The sequence below is a fragment of the Adiantum capillus-veneris genome, chromosome 1 (genome assembly GCF_014529385.1).
Source record: "Adiantum capillus-veneris isolate H3 chromosome 1, ASM1452938v2, whole genome shotgun sequence".
In the NCBI taxonomy this organism is placed as follows: Eukaryota; Viridiplantae; Streptophyta; class Polypodiopsida; order Polypodiales; family Pteridaceae; genus Adiantum; species Adiantum capillus-veneris.
In genome coordinates this window covers 146,954,840-146,977,395 of record NC_140931.1, presented here as the reverse complement: position 1 = coordinate 146,977,395, position 22,556 = coordinate 146,954,840, and the positions used below count along the sequence as shown (strand labels likewise).

Genomic DNA, 22,556 nt, shown 5'->3' with positions numbered 1-22,556 from the left:
AAAGGCATAACTCGTCAAGAAAACAAAAGGCCGTGGTAGCAAGTAATGACGAAATCGTCGACAAGCAAATATTACACTGGCCATCACTAGCTCTACTTCCAATAACTTTCTCTCCGCTACCAACTTCACTCGGCTTGCACAATACACTGGCCTCATATAATGGCTGCCCTTTCCCTTTTGCAATAGCATGGCTCCAATGGCATCATCCCCTACTGATGGATTTACATAAAAAACTTTCTCCCAATCAGGAGCTTGCATGGCTGACAACCCCCCTAACACCTCTTTCACCTCTTGAAACACTTCTTCACACTTGTCATCCCATTGCAATGGATCATGCTTTGCCACTTGCTGTAATGGATAAAGAATCTGAGACGACAATGGAATAAACCTTGCCATGTACTTCACTTTGTGTATAAAGGTTGCCAATTGCTTCGTACTCGTAGGTGATGGAAGAAGAATAATAGACTTAACCTTGTCTGGATCAGCCTCAATGCCATTTTCTGACACCATGTGGCCCAATAACTTCACCCTTGGCTGTGCTAGATGACATTTCTTTGGATTTAGTTGTCATCCACATTCATCATATCGAGCCAATACCATCTGTAGCTTCTCATGGTGTTCAGCCCTACTGCTATAAACACAGAAGTCATCCATAAAAGTTTTAACACAACTACCAATGAATGGTTCCAACACCCAATTTGCTCTCTCTTGATAGAAGGAAGGTCCATTTGACAACCCAAATGGCAATACTGTGTAGCAATAGCAGCCCCATGGCGTAATAAAAGTTGTCTTTGTGCTGTCTTTAAGAGCAATCTTCAATTGAAAATAGCCTGAAAAACCATCACACACACTATACCTCTCATAACGTGCCACTGAATCCAAGATCTGATCAATGAATGGAAGAGGATATGGGTTCTTCTTAGTGGCTGCGTTTAAGGGTTTAAAATCTACACAAATTCTCCACTTCCCATCCTTCTTTGGACTGACTACAATTGGACTCACCCATTCTGTGGTCTCCACAGGGACTATGAACCCTGCCTTCAATAACTTGTCCACCTCTTCTCGCAAGGCTTCCATTTGCTCTTGACCCATCCTTCTTAGTCTTTGCCGCACTGGCTTAGCTCCTTCTTTCAGCTCTATATGCATCTCTTCGCCCTTGAACCCTCTGATCTCTTCATATGAAGTAATGAACAAATCAGGAAAACTAGCCAGCATGTGCAAATATATATCCTTCTCCATAGTTGAGAGGTCTCCACTGATCATTTGTGTCATCAATTCCTGCTTCTTTGACAACTCAACCTTGGTTTGCATCAGCCCTTCAATCACTTCATAAGGCCCTTCACTTTCATCTTCAACTTCCTTCGCAAATGCGACTAAACCACACTCCTGGATTTCTTTATCCATCAAGAGAAATGCAACATCAGCATCCTCATCACTGTTGGTAGTGCTATCACTGTCCTCATCTGTCACCGTGGAAGAGTGTTCATCACTAGACTCATCCTCATCTTCATAAAGCTCCTCTAATCGTTTCCTTGTGTCCATATTATAAAGTTTCTTGGTACCTGTCTTTCCATAGAGGCTAATCGTACCATGTCGCCAATCTTGAACAGCTCCCACTGCACGTAACCATGGTCTTCCCAGTATAATAGGATATGCTCCCAACCCTGCTGGCATCACATGAAAATCAACCACTGCCTTTGCATCATATGCCTCCACTTCTAAGCTCTTTACAACACCTAAGCATTTTACTTTTTGATGGTTTGCCAATCTGATCCGAAAACATGACACCCCAGCCACTGTGAGACCCATCTTCTCAACGCATGAGTGTGTTATGACGCATATTTGGGCTCCGCCATCCACATAACCTTGTCCCAAATTTTTCCTTTTATGCAACACATCTACTATTGGACAAATGTCTGGTAGCTCGTCCATTGCCAACACCTTCACTGAACCTCTCTCTGGCTCTTTCTCCATTGGGTTAACCATCCTCTTCCACTGTCGCTTTAGCTTAGGCACCATCTCTATAAGCTGCCCAAAAGTAACATCTGCCTTCCTGCTCGTCAGATCCTCCTTCAAGTCATAGCTTAATTGCCCATCCCCTAGTGGAAAATCTGAAACATGAAACTTTCGACGAGCTCTCCTTTTCCTCTTGGCCTTGACATCCTCGCCTTCATGGCTCTTTCCTTTCTTCTTACTAGGACCTGGGGCACTTCTTCCTTCCTTATCCTCTGTGGTCCTCTTCCCAATAGGCATCACTAATGTATCCTCTAGCTTTGATGCCTTCTCCAAGGTGACTACACTTAGCACTTTTGTCTTTCCCTTTTCCTCCCGGGTCAGTCCACTGGTTCCTTCGTCTCCCTTAATTTCGATGCCATAATCATTTGACCTAGTTAGCACCTGTCTTGGCAATGGATACATGTCTCCCCCCATCCTTGGTGGCTTATCACATTGCGGGCTGATGTGACCCAACTCTCCACAATTATAACATGTGGGCGTCTGCCTCCAAAACCTACCATTGCTTTGTCCAACACCATTCCTAGGCCTTTCTTCACCTCCTTGTTGATTTGCAAACCTCCCTCGACCTCGATTATTTCCCACTTGACCTAGCATGTTTAGGCTGAGATTCTTCATCAAATCTACCATTTGCCTCATATCTTGCCTTAGCCCATCATCTTGCACTGCTGTAGTGACCACTGCTGGCATAACCTGAGTAGTAACAGGAACTACTGGTTCATGATGAACCCCTGACATGCGACCTTGTAAAGATTCTATAGGCTGAAATTCAGACCTCATTGGCAAAGACTCCACCTCTAATTGGCTCATTTTCCTCAGCTTCCACTCTTTGTTCCTTGCTACCTTTAGTGCATCCTCATATGTCCTAGGCTTCTTTAGCTCCACTCTCCAACGTATATTCTCCCAAAGACCAGCCAAGAACCTGTCCTTCTTCATTATGTCAGGCGGGGGTACCTGTGGTGCTAAAGCCTTGCACATTCGCTCCCATGCCAATGAAAACTTACGTATGTACGCATCTACTGGCTCACCTTCCTTTTGCACCAAAGCCTGTACTTCTTGCCACACCTTGTCAGGATCTTCTATCTTCACAAACTCCACTTCCAAACCATGTCGTAGATTGTCCCAACTCAACCTTACAGGTGGATCAGCCACACACAACTCCTCTTCAAATGCTTTAGACCAAACTCGTGCATCACTCTTCAAACAAATTTGGAGAAGGCGTAACATTTGCGTAGGGTCATGAATCTGGTTGCTAATGCAGGCAACCTCCATCTTTTCCAAAAATTCTTCCACATCTTCATCACTTCTTCCATGAAACTAGGGATAAGAGAAAGCCATGGCTACCCAAATTATGATGCTTTGAGAACCCCTTCGAACACACATGCAAGAACCCAAAACTTTTCACTACCCAATCCCTAGAAACTTCAATGGAGCTCAGCTTTAGATAAGGACAAACACATGCACATCAAATGAGTTTTCATAGTTGATCATTGGAATTACAACAGGCAAAGGACATTCCAGGATCTCTCTCAATCTTCTTGGCCCAAACATAAAGACTATGCGCTGCTAGAAAAAGATCTTCCTGGACACATGAACATTAATCTGAATTCTTTGAGTTAAATGAAAAGGAGTGAACTGAGGGCCATTTTGATCATCCATTAAAGCCAACCATGAAGCTCCCAAGAAGGCACACCTGACTCAACCTCTGATTTTGCCAAAATTTCAGCAGCATAACAGCATAAATGGCTCAAAATACCAAAAAACCAGCCATCATAACTTGGGAAAATTTCGACAGAGTTTCCCCAGAAGTAGAGCAATGAGAACCCAAAATATAGACTGTATCTGTATGCATAAACTGCCAACAATAGAACCCGAGCATCAAATAGGACTCACTAGTACATAGCCTATGGCGAGGTCACAAAAAGGGTGCTCCAGCTACCTGTATCACCGAAAGGATCTCTACATTTGAGAATCCCCCAGCTCAATAAAAACCTCACGCTATCGACCCTCACACGAAGGCTAATGCAAATCGCATATAGTCAAGTCTCAGAAATGACTATCTTCCAGACCAAGTCTCAGAAATGGCTGGGACTGCCAAATACAACCAAGTATGGCTCCACAAATGCGTACAATGGCAGTTTCCACAAGTAACGTACAATCCAGCAGACAATGCGCTCAAATAGGCGCCAAGTGATGCATTCCCACAACAACTGTAAGTGACATCACTGCTAGTATATCACTGTACTCCAGCTACCTGTACCTGTGTGAATCACCTGTACTTGTACCTGTCCCTGTAACCTGTAACCTGTAATCTGCAACCTGCAACCTGTAATCTCGAAGCTCGAAGCTTGAAGCTCGAAGCTCGAAGCAGAAGCTACTCGAAGAAGATCCTCCGTGGGGGCGCCAAAAGAATGTGAGCGGGATGAAAACACACACAGCGCCTCTATAACGACCCGACACACACTCTTGGGAAGATACACACACACACTATGGGGCACCACTCGGCTTAGACAACACACCTGGCCGAGACAGGGAACACACCTCATGAGTGAGAGGAGAGAGACTATCCACTTGCCCACTCCACACAGACACACACACACACACACCCAAAAAACTCAGCTCAAAAGAGGAGAATTTCTGATGTTTAGATACAATTGAGCTTGGGCCAACACCAATGGGGAAAATAGCTCACACAATATGGGTAAAATAAGCCAGATACAATCACAAACTAGAGCAGAAACTTCGCTCATAGGAGAAACTTACACAGAAAAACAGCAGGAAAAGAGTGAGGAATTTGGCAAAATGGACACCGCCATCGCGTCCGGAACGGCCCAAAACCCCAGTCTACAATGTCAAAGTGCTCAAATCCGACCTCAGATAAGCAGTTTACGACCAAAACCGGCTCCAAAATGAGCAAAAACACACCTGCGGCTGTTCCTCCTCTCTTCTCCACGTTTTTTCTGGTCTTCTCTCTCTTTTTTCAGTTCCCACACTTAGCTTTTTTAGTTGGGCACCCTTGGCCTTTTAGATGACCTCAAACGAACCCCGAACAGGCCAAAAAACTGACCTCGCAGTGCATAGTTGTCACCTTTTTGCATCATTCGCACACCTGGCACTCAGCTTTTTTCCAATAATGCATCTCGCCACCACGTAAAGTGGCCCCAAAAAGTGGTCTTAATGATGACCTTTCTGCATAACTCTCACAAGAAAACACCCACGTTGTGTCCGTCCTCATCCGCGTGCAAATATTGACCTCGTTCGCCCTCCTGACGCCACTAGATGCCATCTGGCGCACCTGCTGACCTCACGTCGTCGGCCCGCGGATAGCTTCCTCGAGAAGTTTTACGCGCTATAAACTCCTCATTATTGTAGAAAAAACATACTGGTACTGGTGATAGTGAAAATCGATGCACTATGTACACCCTGTCCTACCTGTACACATGTGGGCCCCACATAACCACCTGGCTAAAGAAAATGGGCAATCCTTTATTTGATGCACCATGCATGTATATGTACATATGCGCAATCCCTTGCTCCAAAAAACTCCTGACAGTGTTTTCCCCCAACAGCCCATCGCCATCAAGCACCCCTTTCCTGGCGTTTTTCCCTAGAACCGGCAACCCGACACCGGCCACAATCCCCTAGCATTTTTCAGCCCAAAACGCTGCAGCCATCATTGGCGTTTTTGGATTTCAGGCCCAGATCAGCCTAGCGTTTTTGGCTAGCAGCAAGAAGGCATCAGCGATTTCATTTTCAGCCTTTACCGCAGTAGAACAACAGCGTTTTCAGCCTATTGTACAGCAATAGAAACAGTCCCAATTGGTTGCAGAGGTTCCCCCACTTTCAGCCCATAAAAACGCAGCCAAAACAGTCATTTTCAGCCACCGAAACAGCCCCGAAATTCAGCAGTTAGAAGATCACAGATTTCAGCCCTAAAGTCGTCGTCGTCATCGTCATCACCATCGTCGTCATTGGCATAGTCCTAAGTTGCACCAGTCCATTGCATCCACATTGTACCACTTTGTGCAATCATAAGTAGACCACTCTCGCCGACGAGAGTGGGGCCTTCGGAGGAGGGTTTTACAACGTCTCTGGTGTCGTATCTCTCTTCTCTCTCTATCTCTCAGTCTCATACACTTGCACATACATTGTCCATTCACTTTGTTCGTGATCATAGCACTTTTCATTAAGAACGGAAGGCTCTCCCTTCCATAAGAACAAAAGGAACCTTGAGCACAGTTCGGAGCACTCATCTTGAGCAAAGCGCAAACAATCATTCTGTTGCACCTAACACTTTTAGTTAAGTTGTTTTGAAACGTCTAAAGTCGGTTCAATCTATTCTTTTCCTTGGCATGTGGTGTTGTCACGTTACAAAGGATGCCACCATCAAAGCCAACAAATTAGAGAAAGAAGTGGCCAAGCGGAAGCGTCCTGCAATCGACCCTAAGGAATTAGTTTTTCCCTCTACTACACCTTCGTCCGTTGGTGGTGATAGTAATGCGGCGACGGTGGAGATGGGGGCGACATCGCAATGCCTAGTACTACCCCGGTCTCCACTCCCAAACCTCACCAATGCACTCTACATACCACTTGGGATCCAAAAAGAAAGGAGGATATGGATGCAAGTGTTGTATGCTTCTTCTATCATGATCACATTTACTTCATAAAGGCTAGTACTACCCCGGTCTCCACTCCCAAACCTCACCAATGCACTCTACATACCTCTTGGAATCCAAAAAGAAAGGAGGATATGGATGCAAGTGTTGTATGCTTCTTCTATCATGATCACATTTACTTCATAAAGGCTCCGTAAGACTTAAGTCCATCTTCTCATTGCTCAATGATCAATCCTCTCATGAGTATTTTAGGATTTAGAAATAATGACCGGGTTCATGTTTACCTCTTATGTACGTCGGAGTACTTCAAGTCTATTATCTATGTGTTGTCTCTTATGTATAGGTTGGAGTACTTCAAGACTATGTGCATGAGGCTCTTATGTAGAGGTCGAAGTACTTCAAGACTACGTGCACGAGGATTGGGGAGTATGGGCCATGCTAGGTGCCACCCTCTATGGAGGCCCTCCGCACTACTTTACTTGATAGAGAGAAGGCCATTGTGGAGATGGCAACCGATAACATGAAGAGGCAATGGAAGAAGTATTGAGTGACCCTTATTGTGGATGGATGAAGCGACACCAGGAGGAGATTCATTCATGGTGTTGTTGCCTATCCCAAAGAGGCGATGTATTTTGTCCACTCAGTAGATCCATAGTACCATGGAGACCTTGGCTAAGGAGTTTGAGACGACAAATCTTGGCTTGCTTCACTACTTTCTTGGACTTGAGATATGGCAGATAGAGAGGGACATCTTTTTCTCTCATCAACGCTATGTCAAAGAGTTGTTCGAAGCATTCGGTATGACCAAGTACAAACCTATCCGATCTCTATGGATTCCAACTAGAGTCTAGAACCCCTCGTATGTAGCAGATGCTACAAAGTATTCGAAGCTAGTAGGTTCTTTTATTTGGGTATCCAATACTCAGTTTGATGTCAGTATCTTAGTGGGACTTCTTAATTTGTTATGCAGAGACCCGCTAAGTCACATATGGAGCAGACTCTTCGGAACTTGCGATATTGTATCTGTCAAAGTAATTAGCATCTGGTATGCGATTGGAGGTACAGACTTTAAGATCATTCTTCAAGGATGGAGTGATTCAGAATGGGGTGGAGATCTGGATAGATGATGGTCGATTAGGGGTTATAACCTTTTTTTTTCTTTTGGCCGAGGAGCAATTTAATGGAGCAGTAAGAAGCAGCCTACAGTCACCTTATCATCCACAAAGGTGGAGGATAGGGCTGTTTGCTCTGCTACATGGGATTCAATGTGGTTACGGAGGCTATTTTTGGAGATTGGCTTGCCACAGCAGACGACCACAATCTACTCTGACAATCAGAGTTGTATAGCCATTGTGAGGAACCCACTTTTTTTTATGCCTTGACGAAGCATATAGAGATACAATACTATTTTGTTCGTGAGAAGACCAAGGATGGCTCTATTCGACTAGAGTATTGTTCTATGTTAGATAACCCTGTTGATATGCGAGATTATTCCTTCATGCTAGCTTCCTTGGATTGGTGCTGCCATTGCCTGTACGGTGGGTGGTAGACACTTAAGGATGTGTTCGAGAACATCTGTTGTCTAGATTCGAGATCCATTGGTTGCCTGGTATTGAGAGGAGGTTGCTCGCGGCTGCAGACTTGATCATCAACCGTTTCACCCTTTTCCGCAACACATTTGACAATTTTGAGGGTGATCACAATACTTTGCACATGGTATCGGAGCTCAAGCGTCTACAGTATTTAGATAATCCCCTCCCCCCTCATAGATTTGCAATCAGTGGTCCTCTCCTAAGGCTTGGGTTATTGAAAATGCTAAGCAAGGAGTCGTGAGGCTAGTGCTTTTCAAAGGTGTGAATAGCAAACGAGTTGACATCACTGCAGCTGAAGAATAAACTAGCAGATTGGCTAAAGTGAAAGAGGCAAGGAAGAATGGCAAGTGGGCAATCTACAGTGGAGGCAAAGCAATCATTGCAAAGTTTTGTGTCCCGCTCCCCAAGGAGGGAACACATCCTCTATGGAGATTATCTACTTTTCAATTTGTTTATTGAAGCCCCATTGTAGCTGTACCTCTTAGGAGTCCTAAGAGGGCTTTTTCAGAAGAACTATTTTTTTTTTTGTTTTTCTATGCCTTTATATGGCATGTGCCATGGATGCCAAGAAAATGTAACAAAGATGCCTCTAAAGAATGCCAATATCATCTCTCTCTCCCCCTCTAGCTCCATCAGAGTTTTCGTTAGAGCCATTGCCCCTAGCAGCCATTGTTCCTTTCTTGAGGCACATCTTGTTGGGTGTACATCTTGTATGCAGGGCTAGAGCCTAGATCCATATGCTACTTATGTTGTCCTTGAGCCTGACTTGCTTAGGTCAATGAACTGACCTGTTTTTGAACTCGTTCTAACTTCTAGACCGCTCCCGGGCTCCTTTAAGAACTGATTTGGTAGATCTAGGGTCGATGGCTGCCCTTTGTTATCAAAAACACAAAATTGTGGGGTAGGCTTGGGGTGCCAAATGATGGACAAGTAGGGCTGATTTTTAGCTGTCCTTATCGCTGGGTATGGAGCTGATATGAAGGCCCTTTCTGCTGATCACGATGGTGGTGCCCCTTGATGCTTGCAAAATGCAAGAGAAAAGGGCAGGTTTGGGATCGCAACAGGCTGCCAGATATTAGGAGATGGAAGCCTGAATGAAAATGATGGCAATAGGGGGCTCAAACAGAAGATGGAAGATGGAGAAAGGATCCTAATCAGCACCAAGAGCTAGAACCCAGGAGGTGTACCTTGGAACCATCAGTAAGGAGATGGACTGTTGGAGGGTGGTCAGCCGATTGGCACAAGTCATCCATCAGTTGATCATCAGTGAAGGTACATCCATTGCGAAAGAGTAAGATGCAATCTCTTGTACGATCAATTCATGCAATAACAAAGCAAATACTACGTTGTATTGAATTGGTGGCCCTTGAGAGGGTTTGTTGGGACCTCACGGCGGTGGTGTTCTCTTTGTATTTGTATGTGAACAAGTATAAAGAATATTCAATTGATCTTGCCATGTTATCCTTTTTTCTTTGTACATTTTGATTTTGTGTTTTGTAGAAATGTTGCAGCCTCTCTTTCTAGACCATTTTAACCCTTATGAAGTTATATCTTCTCACATTGTAGAAATGCCCCACTATGATGACATCGGGTAGCTTAAGCAAGAAATGAGCATTATACGGCATTAAGTTTGTTATCCATACAATGGGAAATTCTTGGCATCATACATGTTTAGCAAAAAAACTCCCAAATCTTCAAGAGACTTTGTAAACCCTTTCATTCCGTGCTGAAACTTCTACTCAAGAAAAACAAAGGACCCTTCAGCACGAAAAGGATCAAATTGGGTCAAAATGCAAGGCATTGCGATGGAACCTGTGCCTTAAGTTATCAAAGAGCCATTTGAAATTTCGTTTGTGGTATCCACCATTAAGTGAAAATATTGGCAAGCTAGTCAAAAGATTTACTGCTAGCTCAGTGTATTAAAGGTAATGATTGATCATTGTCTATATGTTCTGTGGTCTCAGAGAGTGGCCATTTGGTGCCTGCATCTTGATGGAATCGGTTCTGAGAAAGCTTTGAAGGATGCTAGTGCAGTTAAACTTTCGAAGTTCAAGGAATCTTTGTGGAAGTTTTCATGCTACACAGGCTGGGAAATTTTTATCTACAAAATCAGTATGATGGAGCCTTGGTTTTACAATCATGAAATGTACTTCAGTGGATGGCCCCATCAACCTTTGAAGTAAGCTTCTTTTTCCTTGGAAGCTTTTGCCTGTATACTTGTAATAAATAGAGATTGTTTCTGCAATCTTTTATAGTGTTTTCTTCGAAGGGATTGCGGCTCAGATAACACATGTTTCAATTAGTAGGAAAGCACCATGTTTTTTTTCTGTTTTCTATGTTTTCACAGGGTTTCCCGAGTCTAGGCATTGGGCTGTTCAATCAACTGGCTTGACATTTGTGGAATATCTTAAATGTATCTTCTGGGGCTTTCATGGATCCTTTTCTGAACACATTCAGTCTGATACACGTCTTTCAAAAATGTTTGATTTGCCATTAATTTACTTGTGTACGTGGGGATGCGCAACTAACATCATATGCCTATGGACATAAATGCAGAATAGTCCAATGTAGCATTGACAATAAAAAAGCATGGGAGCACTTTTTTTAATTTTGAGGTGTCTAATAACTCTTGAAGTATCAACTGATAAATCTGCAATGCTCTTATTTTTTCTGTTTATCAGGCTCCCACTGAAGCTATACTACACATCCCAGTGTGGTTTTTATGTTTACGGTCTTGTGGCTCTTATTGTGTGGGAAACACGGCGGAAGGATTTTGGGGTTATGTTTGCTCATCACATTATTACCATACTGCTGATCAGCTTCTCATACAGTGCAAGGTGAGGAAGATTTTTGTGTTCTTCTTTATCTTTGAGAGTTACTGTTAAGGTATGTGGCTGCCCAAGAAATGTAATTAGTTTTTGGTAATGAACCAAATTCTTTGTGATAGCTTAAGTGCAGCTCATAGCTTGCATGTGAAACGGTCCACTGTCCTCTGAACCTGCGATGTCAACCAATTTTATAAAGAAAATCAGTATTTCATGTTTGTCTCCTTTTTTAATGTCACATTGAAATATTTTTGAAGCACAAAATCGGCATATGCAACCTGTAGACAACCTTCTTTGCCTGATGTATGAGAAAGTCTTAGCCATTGTTAGTGAGGTCCTCTAGATTGAGCAGCTTGGGCCTTCAACTTCTCTAGAGGACTTTTGAGTCTTGACCAACCAGGTTTATAGTCAGTGTAAAACTGCTGTTTTATTGAGGTTCATGCTGAAAATAAATTTATAAATGAGTTCTCAAAAGTAATTACTGCTGTGTATTGTGATAACCATACACCTACACTCTTTCTTTTTTATGCATATGCAAAGACTCTTCCAGAAGTGTATGAAAATGGAAGGTTCCCTTGTGATACTCGTGCCTGTACATGCATGAGAACACCCACATTGTTTGACACACAGTTCACAATGATTTCTATGTATAGCCGTATCCTACATTTTTGTAAATTACTGCATCTGTCGACTCCATGTGTTTGTGCAAGTGTGGCTTCAAGTCTGCACAACTGTGGTTTATATTTATGGGTAATGGAATAGATCTGATGTATATGCATGTTCTTTTACTTAATACCATTCTTTTACTTAATACCAAGGAGCGTGCTCATAGTGCTATTTTCTTTTGTTTTAGGTTTCTAAGAGTAGGTGCCATGACCTTGGCTCTTCATGATGTGAGCGATTTGATAATGGAGCTCGCAAAACTATGCAAGTACTCTGGGAAGGAGCTGACTGCTAGTGTCTGCTTTGGAGTTTTTGCAATCTCTTGGTTTACTTTACGATTGGTGTACTTTCCATTTTGGGTCATTCGAAGCACCAGGTGTGCTTTGGTTTGGCTGCGGGGTTAGAATTTTTTCACCTACTTCTCTCATGTGCCAACATGTCTCTTTTGCAGTTATGAGCTTGTAAAGGTCCTGGATCACTCAAGCTCTTATCATACGTGGATCTTCTACAGCTTCAATACCATGCTCATAACCCTGTTAATTTTTCACATTTATTGGTGGATGCTGATATGTAGAATGGCATTTAGACAATTGCAGAACAAAGGGAAGATTGGAGAAGACATAAGATCAGGTATTATGACATTGGCTGCCTGTTTTCTAAATTTTGAATTGTTAAGGTAGCAAGATCATTTATTTAAAATTAAACAAATAATTCATTTAAAGAAGAACAGGCATGTAGTGGACTTGGCATAAATGGGGACACCAAGTTTGCACTTCTGTGAACAATCCATTTATAGGAAGGCTGCAAATTTCCGCATCAATGAGGCAGGCAGTGTAAAACTGCTGACGAGGGCTGAAAAGGCTTCCACAGTTCATCCCTTGAGAATTTACCCACCCTGTCAATAAGTTTAGCAACAAGAGCAGCACTATAAACATCTGGGTCTCTAATAGACAAACCACTCTGAATCAGCAAGTTCCAAGCTAATGGGTCACGTGTGTCATGCATGCTATCAGAAGTTCGAGCAAGCCCAGTTGAACAAGCCCAGAGAGATTTCTGGAGTAGCCTTCTCAGCTGGGAATGATTACCAAAGTGCTGCGTCCAGCAAGCAATAAACCATGTAGTGGCTGAAGTACCTGATCAAGCATAGCACTCTCTCTGCCAAGGGATAGGCAGACAATTGATGATGCGTTAGTTATTACCGAGTGGAGGCAAGTACAACATCAAACCGTTGAGAAGGTGAAATATCGAGACCAGTTCAAAACCAAGATCTGCAACCAAGAAATCAACCTGTGCGCCCAAAAGCTAAAAGAGGTAGGACCACAACTGAAGTGCACCTTCTCAGCAAGACCAGCAAGAAGACCTAGCGTTTTTCACCAAGTGCAGATCAGCCCAGCGTTTTTGCCACTTGTAGATCACCCTGGCGTTTGCAGATACCTTAGCGTTTTCTGCAGCAGATACAGATTCAGCCCTAGCATTTTTGGACCAGCATTTCAGCCTAGCGTTTTGCAGATTCCAGGCGTCATAACCATTTTTGCATCAGCGTTTTCAGTTTTCAACATATAGACTCCGTATCGCAGCCCCCAAACCTCGCAGATCTCACCTTCCCGCAGCAGATCCTCGCCGCACGGTTAGATCAGCCAAAGTTTGCAGATTCAGCCCGGAAAACGCAGATTTGAGCATCTGCGTTTTCAGTGCATCGTCGTCACATCGTCGTCATTGCCGTCATCACCTACATAGAGTCAAAATTCAGCAGATACAAGATTTGCAGATTTAGCCCTTAGCGTTTTCAGGTTTCAGCCCGTCTCGTCGTCGTCCTCATCGTCGGCAAGTCCATTGCATTGTAGAGATTTGTGCAATCAATAGTAGACCGTGCCGGCACCGCCACCAGGCTACAATGGTTGGAGCCCATATGAATACCCTTATTATCCATACCCGGGATATGCGCCTAACCAACCCAAAGATTTCAAAGATAGCGGCACGACAATCAAATTTTTCACTTTTTCTGGGTGAAAGATCGCAACAAAGCATTGTAGTTCCTACAACAATTCGACAACATCTATGCTTTGGGGAACTATACAAAAGAATCCAAGATTTCTCATGCAGCGGGATTTCTTAGATGATAATGCTATGCAATGCTGGAGTTCAATCGCGACACAACCGCATGCTCCAAGGACCTGGCAAGCTTTCAAGACAGTTTTTGCACGTAGTTACATGACTTTGATGTTTGAAGTCCGGATTTTGGCAGAGTGGGGCAACTTGAAAATGCTTGCCACCGAAACCATGGACGACTATAACCAAAGGTTTCTCGACGTGTACCTTCCGGTGTCCTCCTTGAAGTTCATTTCCTTGGAGGACCAGTGTGAGCACTACACCATTGGACTACCATCATCATTGCAGGAATATTGTCTCTCCAAGCAAGTCTCTACCATGCAAGAGCTTATGGACCATGCCGCGGTCGGCTACAAGCTCATGAAGGGAAAGTTAGAGTTTACCACAGAAGAACCTCCGGCCACTAACCAGAACTCCTGGCAACAAACGAACAAATTTTCGGGAATTCCGTGAAAACTAACCTCAATGGCCTCGTTTGACACACCGTCAACGAGACGCCTTGTTACAAGAAGGCCGATGCTTCGAATGTTTCCAAACAGGGCATACCTTCATCACATGTCCTTAGCGTGCCTCAACGTCTGCAGTGAAACCTTCTGCTCCCACGTCAGACAAATCCCTGGGGCCACGTCCTGCCAAGAGGGCTAGACGTGCTATTGGACTAGTACCCGATATTTATGGTATACACCTCGAGAGATTTAATGAATTATGCAGAGCTTATGGAAAAGTCAACGGCTTGAAAGCCCTTATTTTCTTTGACCCTGGAGCTATGGAGAACTTCATCCACCCAGAATTCTTGAAGCAGATGCACTTCGATTATGATGCAGAGGGTGGAGAAATTGAAGCTGAGCTAGCCATGGGGCAAACTCAGAAAGTGGTACCGCTCATTGGTGCTCTTGCAGTGACTATACAAGATTATCATGGAAAAGCCGATTTCCACATTATGAAGCTGGGCAATTGTGACGTTCTCTTGGGCATGCCCTCGCATGACAAGAATGATGCAACTCTCCAGGTTCGGAACCGAACCATCACCATGATGGAGAAGGGCAAGCCAATCAAAGCCCTGAATGACCTCTCTAGTTGTTTTCTAGTTAGATACTTTTGAACATTGTTTGAGAAAGTATTCTTTGAAGTTTGTTTGAAATGGATGCTATTTGTTTTAAACCTGTCTTGGTGCCGATTTGAATTGTTTGACTTTGGTTTCAAATACTGGTTTCAATGATTGGTGATTTTACTCCCGGGTGGAGAAGTGAGAAATACTGTTTTGGTATTGTTTGAACCTCGGAACGACGTAGGCCGATGCCTAGGGAGCGCTTGGTTGTATACTTGAAGCCCCAAGCGACGTAGACTGCGGTCTGGGGAGCGTTTGGTTGTACAGTCCTCTGAGCTCATGGCCTGGACCTTGTTAGGTTATTTGCGTGGGGAGTGACGAGGTAGTCGTTGAGTAACTTCATACTGCAGACCGTTTGTCTCGGGGGAGTGCTCAACGGCGTTGTTTGTTGTGTCTTGTAACATGCATATGTAAGCATTTGTGTTGCATTGTGATGTGCCAACTACTGAATATTCCTAACTGGATGAGATTGCATGGGTATGTAATTTTAGTGCATCAAGACACCCGTGGAAGATCAGTGCGGTCTGGGTGTGATGTCTAATTTTACTATGCCAGCATATCAAGAGTTTCGATCGGGACAAAAGGAAAAGCCAACTCCTTGATCAAAAGAGTTGAAAAGAGAAGCCAACTCCTTAACAAGAAAACAAAAACCAAACTGATTGTCCCTCGGAATGACCCTCTGAATTTTTTTTAAAGCTAACTTGAGTTGTTTTGCATATATGCTGTAATCGCGGACGATTGCTCTCTTTCAAGAAGGGGGGATGTCACAAACTGTTGACATGTCAAGTCAGAGTAGAGCCAACCTTTAGATCACGGTTGAGGGGCATAAACCCTAAGAAGAACAAGTAACAAAAGAAGAAGTCTTATCTCTTACGTTTTGAAAAAGCACGCCTAAGGGAACGAGTTACGAAAGGGAAAGGAGCTGCTTTTTTTGAAGCTTAGCATGAGGTATTATGGCCCTTTCCAGATTAAAGAAAAGATAAATGACGTCTCTTTTCGACTCAAGCTGCCAGATACTTGGAAGATTTACAATGCATTCCATGTGAGTCTCTTGAAACCTTTTAAAGGTGCGGTGCCAGTTGATGGGGAGCCTGATGAGCAACCCGAAGTGGAAGAGAGCGAGGAGATACTCAGTCGTGAATAGATTTTGGCACACAAGGAAAGAAAAGTGAAAGGTAAAGTGATTTGGCAGTTCTTAGTTAAACTCAAGAACAATCCGGCATTGGATGCGAAGTGGATGGAGGAGGAGGACGTAGCAGATACTCCTCAGATTTTGGAACTTTACCTTGAGGCATTTGATTTAGTTGCGTCTACTCCGAGAGATCCCGCAGATTAGCAGGGTTGAATCTGGTGCAGAGGGATCGCACAAGAGGAGAGTCACTCCGCTCCTTTGTCACAGATTACCTGGATTGAATAGAGTCATTGTTATCCCTTTGGGTTTCTGGGATACTGCCGTGCTGGCAATCTTTTGCTAGATGACTTTATGAAATGGAATTCTCGAAATTGAACATGAATGATTTGTACTCTCTTATTTGACTTTTTTGAGTGCAGGAATTGAAAGACGAAATGACTGCAACATTTCGGTCTTATAAATCTCTATAGACTTGATCGCAATAAGGATTAGTTAATCTGACATCAGTGAGGTCCTGGATGGATCTAGATGCCGTACTAAATACGTTGCTAGCAGTGATGGTTTGAGATTTGGAATGAATTTTTCTGTGATTGATTTGTCATGCGATGTCTTGTGATGTCATGTGCAGTGATGTGACTGTTGTCTTCGTACAAGTGCTGGATGTGTTGTGTCTAGTGCGTCGGTACTTAGAGTCGGTGTCTGCTGAAATGGTTTATGTCATCTGTCTATTTTGCAGGCGTAATCGAGGGCGATTACAATTCTTTCGAGTGGGGGTATGTCACAAATTGATGATGTGGCAGTTCTACCCCTGCGCACGCGCGCGCGCGCGCACACACACACACACACACACACACACACACACACACACACACATGCAGACTGCTGACGTGGCATGCAGATTATACGGACGTTGCTGTGGCAGAACGTACGGATCGCGTGATTCGTGCTGGCTGTTGACATGGCAGAACAATACGGAATTCCGCTTTTGCGTTGACAATTGTACGGAATTTTTGTAGATTGCGCTGATTGCTTTTCTTGCAGTTTTTGGACCAAGTTGCTTTTGGAATACTTTGCTTTTGAGTTTATGGCTTTTGGGGCTCTGCTTTTAGCATCCCTTTGTAAGAATAAAAAGGGCCCAAGGGCCTCACTTCTCAGAGCATCTAGACGCAAAGTCTGAGAGCTGAGGACCCGTGGGAGTTGTACTTCGCTCAAAGATCAATACAAAAAGAAATACCGAAAGGGGCTGAACTGATCAAGAAGGGCCCAAGGGCCTCACTTCTCAGAGCATCTAGACGCAAAGATTAGAGCTGAGGACCCGTGGGAGTTGTATTTTGCTCAAAGATCAATACAAAAAGAACTACCGAAAGGAGCTGAACTGATGGAGTTGTGCCGAACTCGAATGAGACAATAAACGTAAGGAGGCTGAATTGGCTATCTCAGATTGCGTATCAGTTTGTGGTTGGAACGACGACGAGAACTGCAACCGCGTGCCAATGTTCTCCCAGATTGCCCCCCAAAACAAACTTGTGAACTTGGGATCTTTGTCCGAAACAATAGACTCAGGCATATCATGTAGTCAGAAAATTTGTGTGAGAAACAATTTAGCCAAATGATCAGACTTAACCGTCTTCTTTATCGGAATGAAGTGAGCTTGCTTATTGAATCTGTCGATGAGTGTCCAAATGCCATCATGCCCACTATGAATCTGGGGTAGATAAAAAATAAAGTCCATTGCTATGCTTTCCCATGGTTTGGAAGGTATGGGTAGAGGTTGTAGAAGACTTGGTTCCTTATGCCTGTCAAACTTGACCTTTTGGCATGCTAAACAATTGCGAATAAACTCGTTCACATCCTTTTTGAGCCTCGGCCAATAGAAGTAACACTCTACACTTTTCAGGGTGGTATCTATGCCACGGTGGCCCAAAAAAGATGGGCAGTGGCACTTTGTCATAACCTTTTCCCTCGACGGTTGTGTAACACACAACATTGTTTTCCGCATCAAATAGCCTTCCCGTATAGAATAGCGTGCAATTGTCTCCCCACTCTGTAAACGGATATAGATGTTTGCAAAATCAAGGTCGATGGTGTATTGATCTACCATATCCTCGAAGCTTTTAAAATGAATAGCCAAAATCAATGGCTTACGAGACAACGCGTCTGCAATTAAATTCTTTTGCCCCTGAACGTAGACAAATTGGAAATGATACTGTGAGAGAATATTAGCCCACCACATTTGTTTTTTCGAAAGCTTCTTCTGAGATGGGAGGTAGCGTAAATGTTGATGGTCGTGAACAAAGTAAAATTGGCTCCGAGTAGAAAATGTCGCCAGTGTGTAAGAGCATGAATAACTGCCAAAAGCTCTTTCTCATAAGTCTGCGCAATCTGTTCAAGACGTGAGGATGTTTTCGCTCCTCAAAGCTGCGGCCGACATTAGTTTCTAGTTTCGAGAGATTAGAGAGGAAGGCGGGAGAGAGTGTGCTCGAATCAAGGGCAAGGTGCAAAACAAACAAATTGAAGAAGGAGAAGAACGTATGTAGCTATTGAGACGGGGCCAGGGACCCTCTTCAAAGGCCTTACACGCAGCCGCTACCGCCTTATCAACATCCGTCGCGTCACCCTTTGCTACGTTCGTGAGCGCCTCCCCCGTCTTTGCGTCCAGCGTCTTGAATGTCTTGCCTGCATTTCAACATGCGCAACAAGATCGTCAGATAATAATTAGAAGTTACTGCTTAAGCTTAATGACAGAGATAAGCTAATCGCAGACATTCGCCCACGTGCATACACACAGACAGACATGCAACCTTTCATTTCCGAGCTAATTTAGAACATTACCAGCATGCAAGCAAACCCTTAATCACTGCGATTCACATCATCTCTCTCTCTCTCACTCTCTCTCTCTCACACACACACACACACACACACACACACATTCATGCACGGGAGCTGGTGGCCTTACCTGAAATGGCATCCATGAACTCCCCATTTATAAAAAGCTTAGTGTACTTGATGGAGAAGCCAGGGTTGGTAGGTGCATGCTCAAAAGAGGGAGGAGCCATGGCAGCCAAAAGAATCCCATAGAAGGTGTTGTGTGTGTGTGTATGAGAGAGAGAGAGAGAGAGAGAGAGAGAGAGAGAGAGAGAGAGAGAGAGAGAGAGAGAGAGAGAGAGAGAGAGGGGTTTGGGGGAGGGGGGGAGGGGAGCCTTCAAAAGGCAAGGCTCCAATATATAGAAGAGCTTTGTAGCTTGACCTTAGCATTGGTGTACAAGGCAATGATGCTATGTGCTATTCAATACAAAGTTAAGTGGCCCCTCAAGGTGATTATGGGGTGTCTGCTAAGGGGGGATTCACATTGCTTGAACGAAGGATCTCTCCATGGGCCTCTCCTTGATGTGGCAAAATTTGACTAGCGCATACAAATCAATAGCGCTTCTGGGCCTACCTAATCGAAGGGCAACCTCTCCCCTTTGGAACAAGTAGTTGCTAGAGCTTTTGTCATCGTGGAGTGCAAGCTAAGCTTAATCTCGTGACCCCTCCACTTGCAAGCCAATGGTGTAGCCAGGAGCTCGCTCGCCATTTGATGCCCTTTCTACTGGAGCTTTTTATGTGTTCTCAACACGAGCAGTGTGAACAAGCCGAGGCGGAAGGTGTGAAGGGAGAGTGGTGTTCTGGGGTGTGCAGCCTAAAATGCACCATTAGTTTTAAGTTCCATGTGAGCAATGCAGTCTTTATAGACAACATCCCTTCTAATTTCTAAAGTCAAAGAAAACATGCCTATTCAATAGTTGGAGGGCCACCTTGGAAGGTGCTTCCAAAATCTTCCAAATGGACCTTCCACCTTAGACCAAGGGCACACACTACCACCCATAGGATGGATAAGAGTGTTGCTACAATCATCGTCCATGTTATCTTACCGTCCCCTCATTAAAGGCAATGCAGTCTACTAAAGACGGTCTCTCTCTCTCTCTCTCTCTCTCTCTCTCTCTCTCTCTCTCTCTCTCTCTCTCCATCGAGAGGACCTTTAATAGAAAAGCCCACCCACACTATCAAAAGCCATAGCCTCTTAGAATGTGGTAGTGTGAGGCTTCTCGGTATGGCATATGAGCCTCTATCCATCCTATCCCTTGATAGCCTTGCTAGAAAGGCCCCTTGCCAATATGCCATGTGGGCTCTTTGCCCGTGACCCTTGTCCTTACACTATCCTCTTGGAGAAGAGTGGAGTGTGCTATGGACATATATACAAAATATGTAGAGTTTAGATGTCTACCCAATGCCCATAAGCACTCAATAGTGTGTAAATTTCTTGGAGGGTAGACCTTTGTTTAATAGATCAACACAGTTATCATTTGTGTGAATCTTGACAAGCTCTATGCACTCGTCCTCAAGAGCCTCACGAATGAAGTGATACCTCAGATCAATGTGCTTTGTCTTCGCATGAAACACTGTATTCCATGCTAGTTGGGTAGCACTTTGAATATTATGATGCACAATTGGAACCTCTATAGTGATGCTCAAATCTCTCATTAGACAAGAAGCCATGTAGATTCTTTTATGGCATGAGACATCGCAACATACTCTACTCTTGCAATAGACTGAGACATACAAACTTGGAGATAAGATCTCATGAACCATGCCTCTCTTCTATTGTTGCTGTTTACGACAGATTGTGTGGCCAAAATAGGAAAGTGTCCATATGCACTAGCAAGGGTTTGATGAAGTAAAAAATGACCTCTGAAGTTGTCGAGATTCCCGAACCAAACTTCTTTGAGATGAGCTTTAAAGAGCACCCCATTGCTAGGCGAGTGCTAGGCACAAGAGGGAAATGGCTCCTTACACTCAACACTAAAATGGTAGCCTTGCACTCGTAGTAGTAGGGACGAAGGTATGACGTGGCTGAAAACCCTAAATCTGCCAGAGAAACCCTAATTGCAGAAACCCTCATTTCTGCCAGAACCCTAACTGCTGGAAACCCTAACTCCCTGGCGGCAGAAATGCCACGTGGCAGCAATACGGATGGCCGGAAATTACGGTGGGAATTGCGGAGGAGAAAGCCTGCGGCAGATTTGCTTTTTGGCAGATTTTTGGTGATGCTTTTTTTTTTTGCTTCATTAAAGAGAAGGCCTATTTGCTTTATTTGATGATTGAGAGAGAGAGAGAGAGAGAGAGAGAGAGAGAGAGAGAGAGAGAGAGAGAGAGAGAGAGAGAATCACTCTGCTTTATTTACAAGCTTTTAACTGCAAGCTTTTGGAACAGCTTTTGGGGCTCTGTTTTTGGCAACCCTTGTAACTCTTTATAAGTGAAGTTGGTCTCTCACTTCTCAGAGCATCTGGACGCAAAGTCTGAGAGTGAGACCCAACCACTCTTGTACTTTGAACTCAGATTAATACAAAAAGAAATACCGAAAGGGGCGCCAGTCTTTGGGGCCAATATCTCTAGGCACGGAACTCCGCCTGGCCAGTGCAAATCTATTGTGAACTGTGAACTGTTTTGAAGTGGTTATTTGGTGCTGTCGCGGTTGATTCTTGACCTGGAGTGTCCAAGTCTGTTACACTGGTATCAGAGCACGACCGATTTCTCTTCTACGAGAAATCCGATTCCAATTTTTTTTCCGCGGCACCTATGGCTTCACACAAGGATCAATTGACTCCCTCTGCATCCGGAGATGCGGGAAGGGATCACAATGAAGATTCCGGCAGAGAGTATGGCCCGCCTCGGCCTACTCAGGAGCAGCAACGAGAGATGGAGCGTCGTCAATTGATCGGCGATGCAACAAAGATGATGCTCAATTTTGCCAAGGACCCAAAACTTGCAAAATATATGAGTGAGACTTCTTTTCAGGAAGTGCACGAGCAGTGACAGAAAATTACAACACCACCCGCAAAAGAAAGGCATTGAATTCCCGGGATATTTGGGTCGTCAGTCGGCATTTGATAAGGCAAAGAAACAGAAGAAGCGTGTTCGATTTGAAGGAGTATCCAGTTCTTCTTCTGACAGTTCTTCTAGCTCTTCGGATTCGAGCGAAGAAGACAGAAAAGGCAAAAAGCGAAGCAAGAAACAACGCCTCGGAAAGGGCAAGAAAAAGGCAAAGAAGTCTAAATCTCGCCCAGTGAGCGACAGTTCTACAGAGGACTCGTCTACTACAGACAGTTCAGACTCTGATGACAACAACTTTTATGCGAACAAGAAGAATTTTTATAAAGCCAACCAGTACGACTTTTTGGAAGATAAAAGCAAGAAAGTCCGAGAGTTTAAAGAAGGTGGAGAGTCAATCAAATTTGACACTTTTTCAGGATATAAAGATGCTTCGAAGGCTTTGTCTTTTATACAGCAGTTTGACATCGCTTTCGCAGGAGGACGCTACTCAGAGCACTCCAAGATTCGGAGAGCTGTTTCTTATTTTAAGGGGAATACTCGAACTTGGTGGTCCACGCTTCTTTTAAACAAGATTGCACCAGTTAAATGGCTGAAATTTAAGAAGCTTTTTATTTCTTCTTGGCTAAC

General features: G+C 44.0%; 1 protein-coding gene across 2 annotated transcripts in view; it reads left to right on the top strand.

Annotated features, from left to right (window-relative positions):
* The window catches only part of LOH2 (LAG1 homolog 2), a 57,138-nt gene that overhangs the window by 14,408 nt on the left and 20,174 nt on the right, over positions 1-22,556 (top strand). For both annotated transcript variants that reach the window (XM_086521619.1, XM_086521623.1), the window contains exons 2-5: positions 10,186-10,400; positions 10,903-11,058; positions 11,900-12,085; positions 12,161-12,339. In XM_086521619.1, coding sequence (XP_086377745.1) covers positions 10,186-10,400; positions 10,903-11,058; positions 11,900-12,085; positions 12,161-12,339 — 736 coding nt within the window. The remainder of the gene's footprint in view (positions 1-10,185; positions 10,401-10,902; positions 11,059-11,899; positions 12,086-12,160; positions 12,340-22,556) is intronic.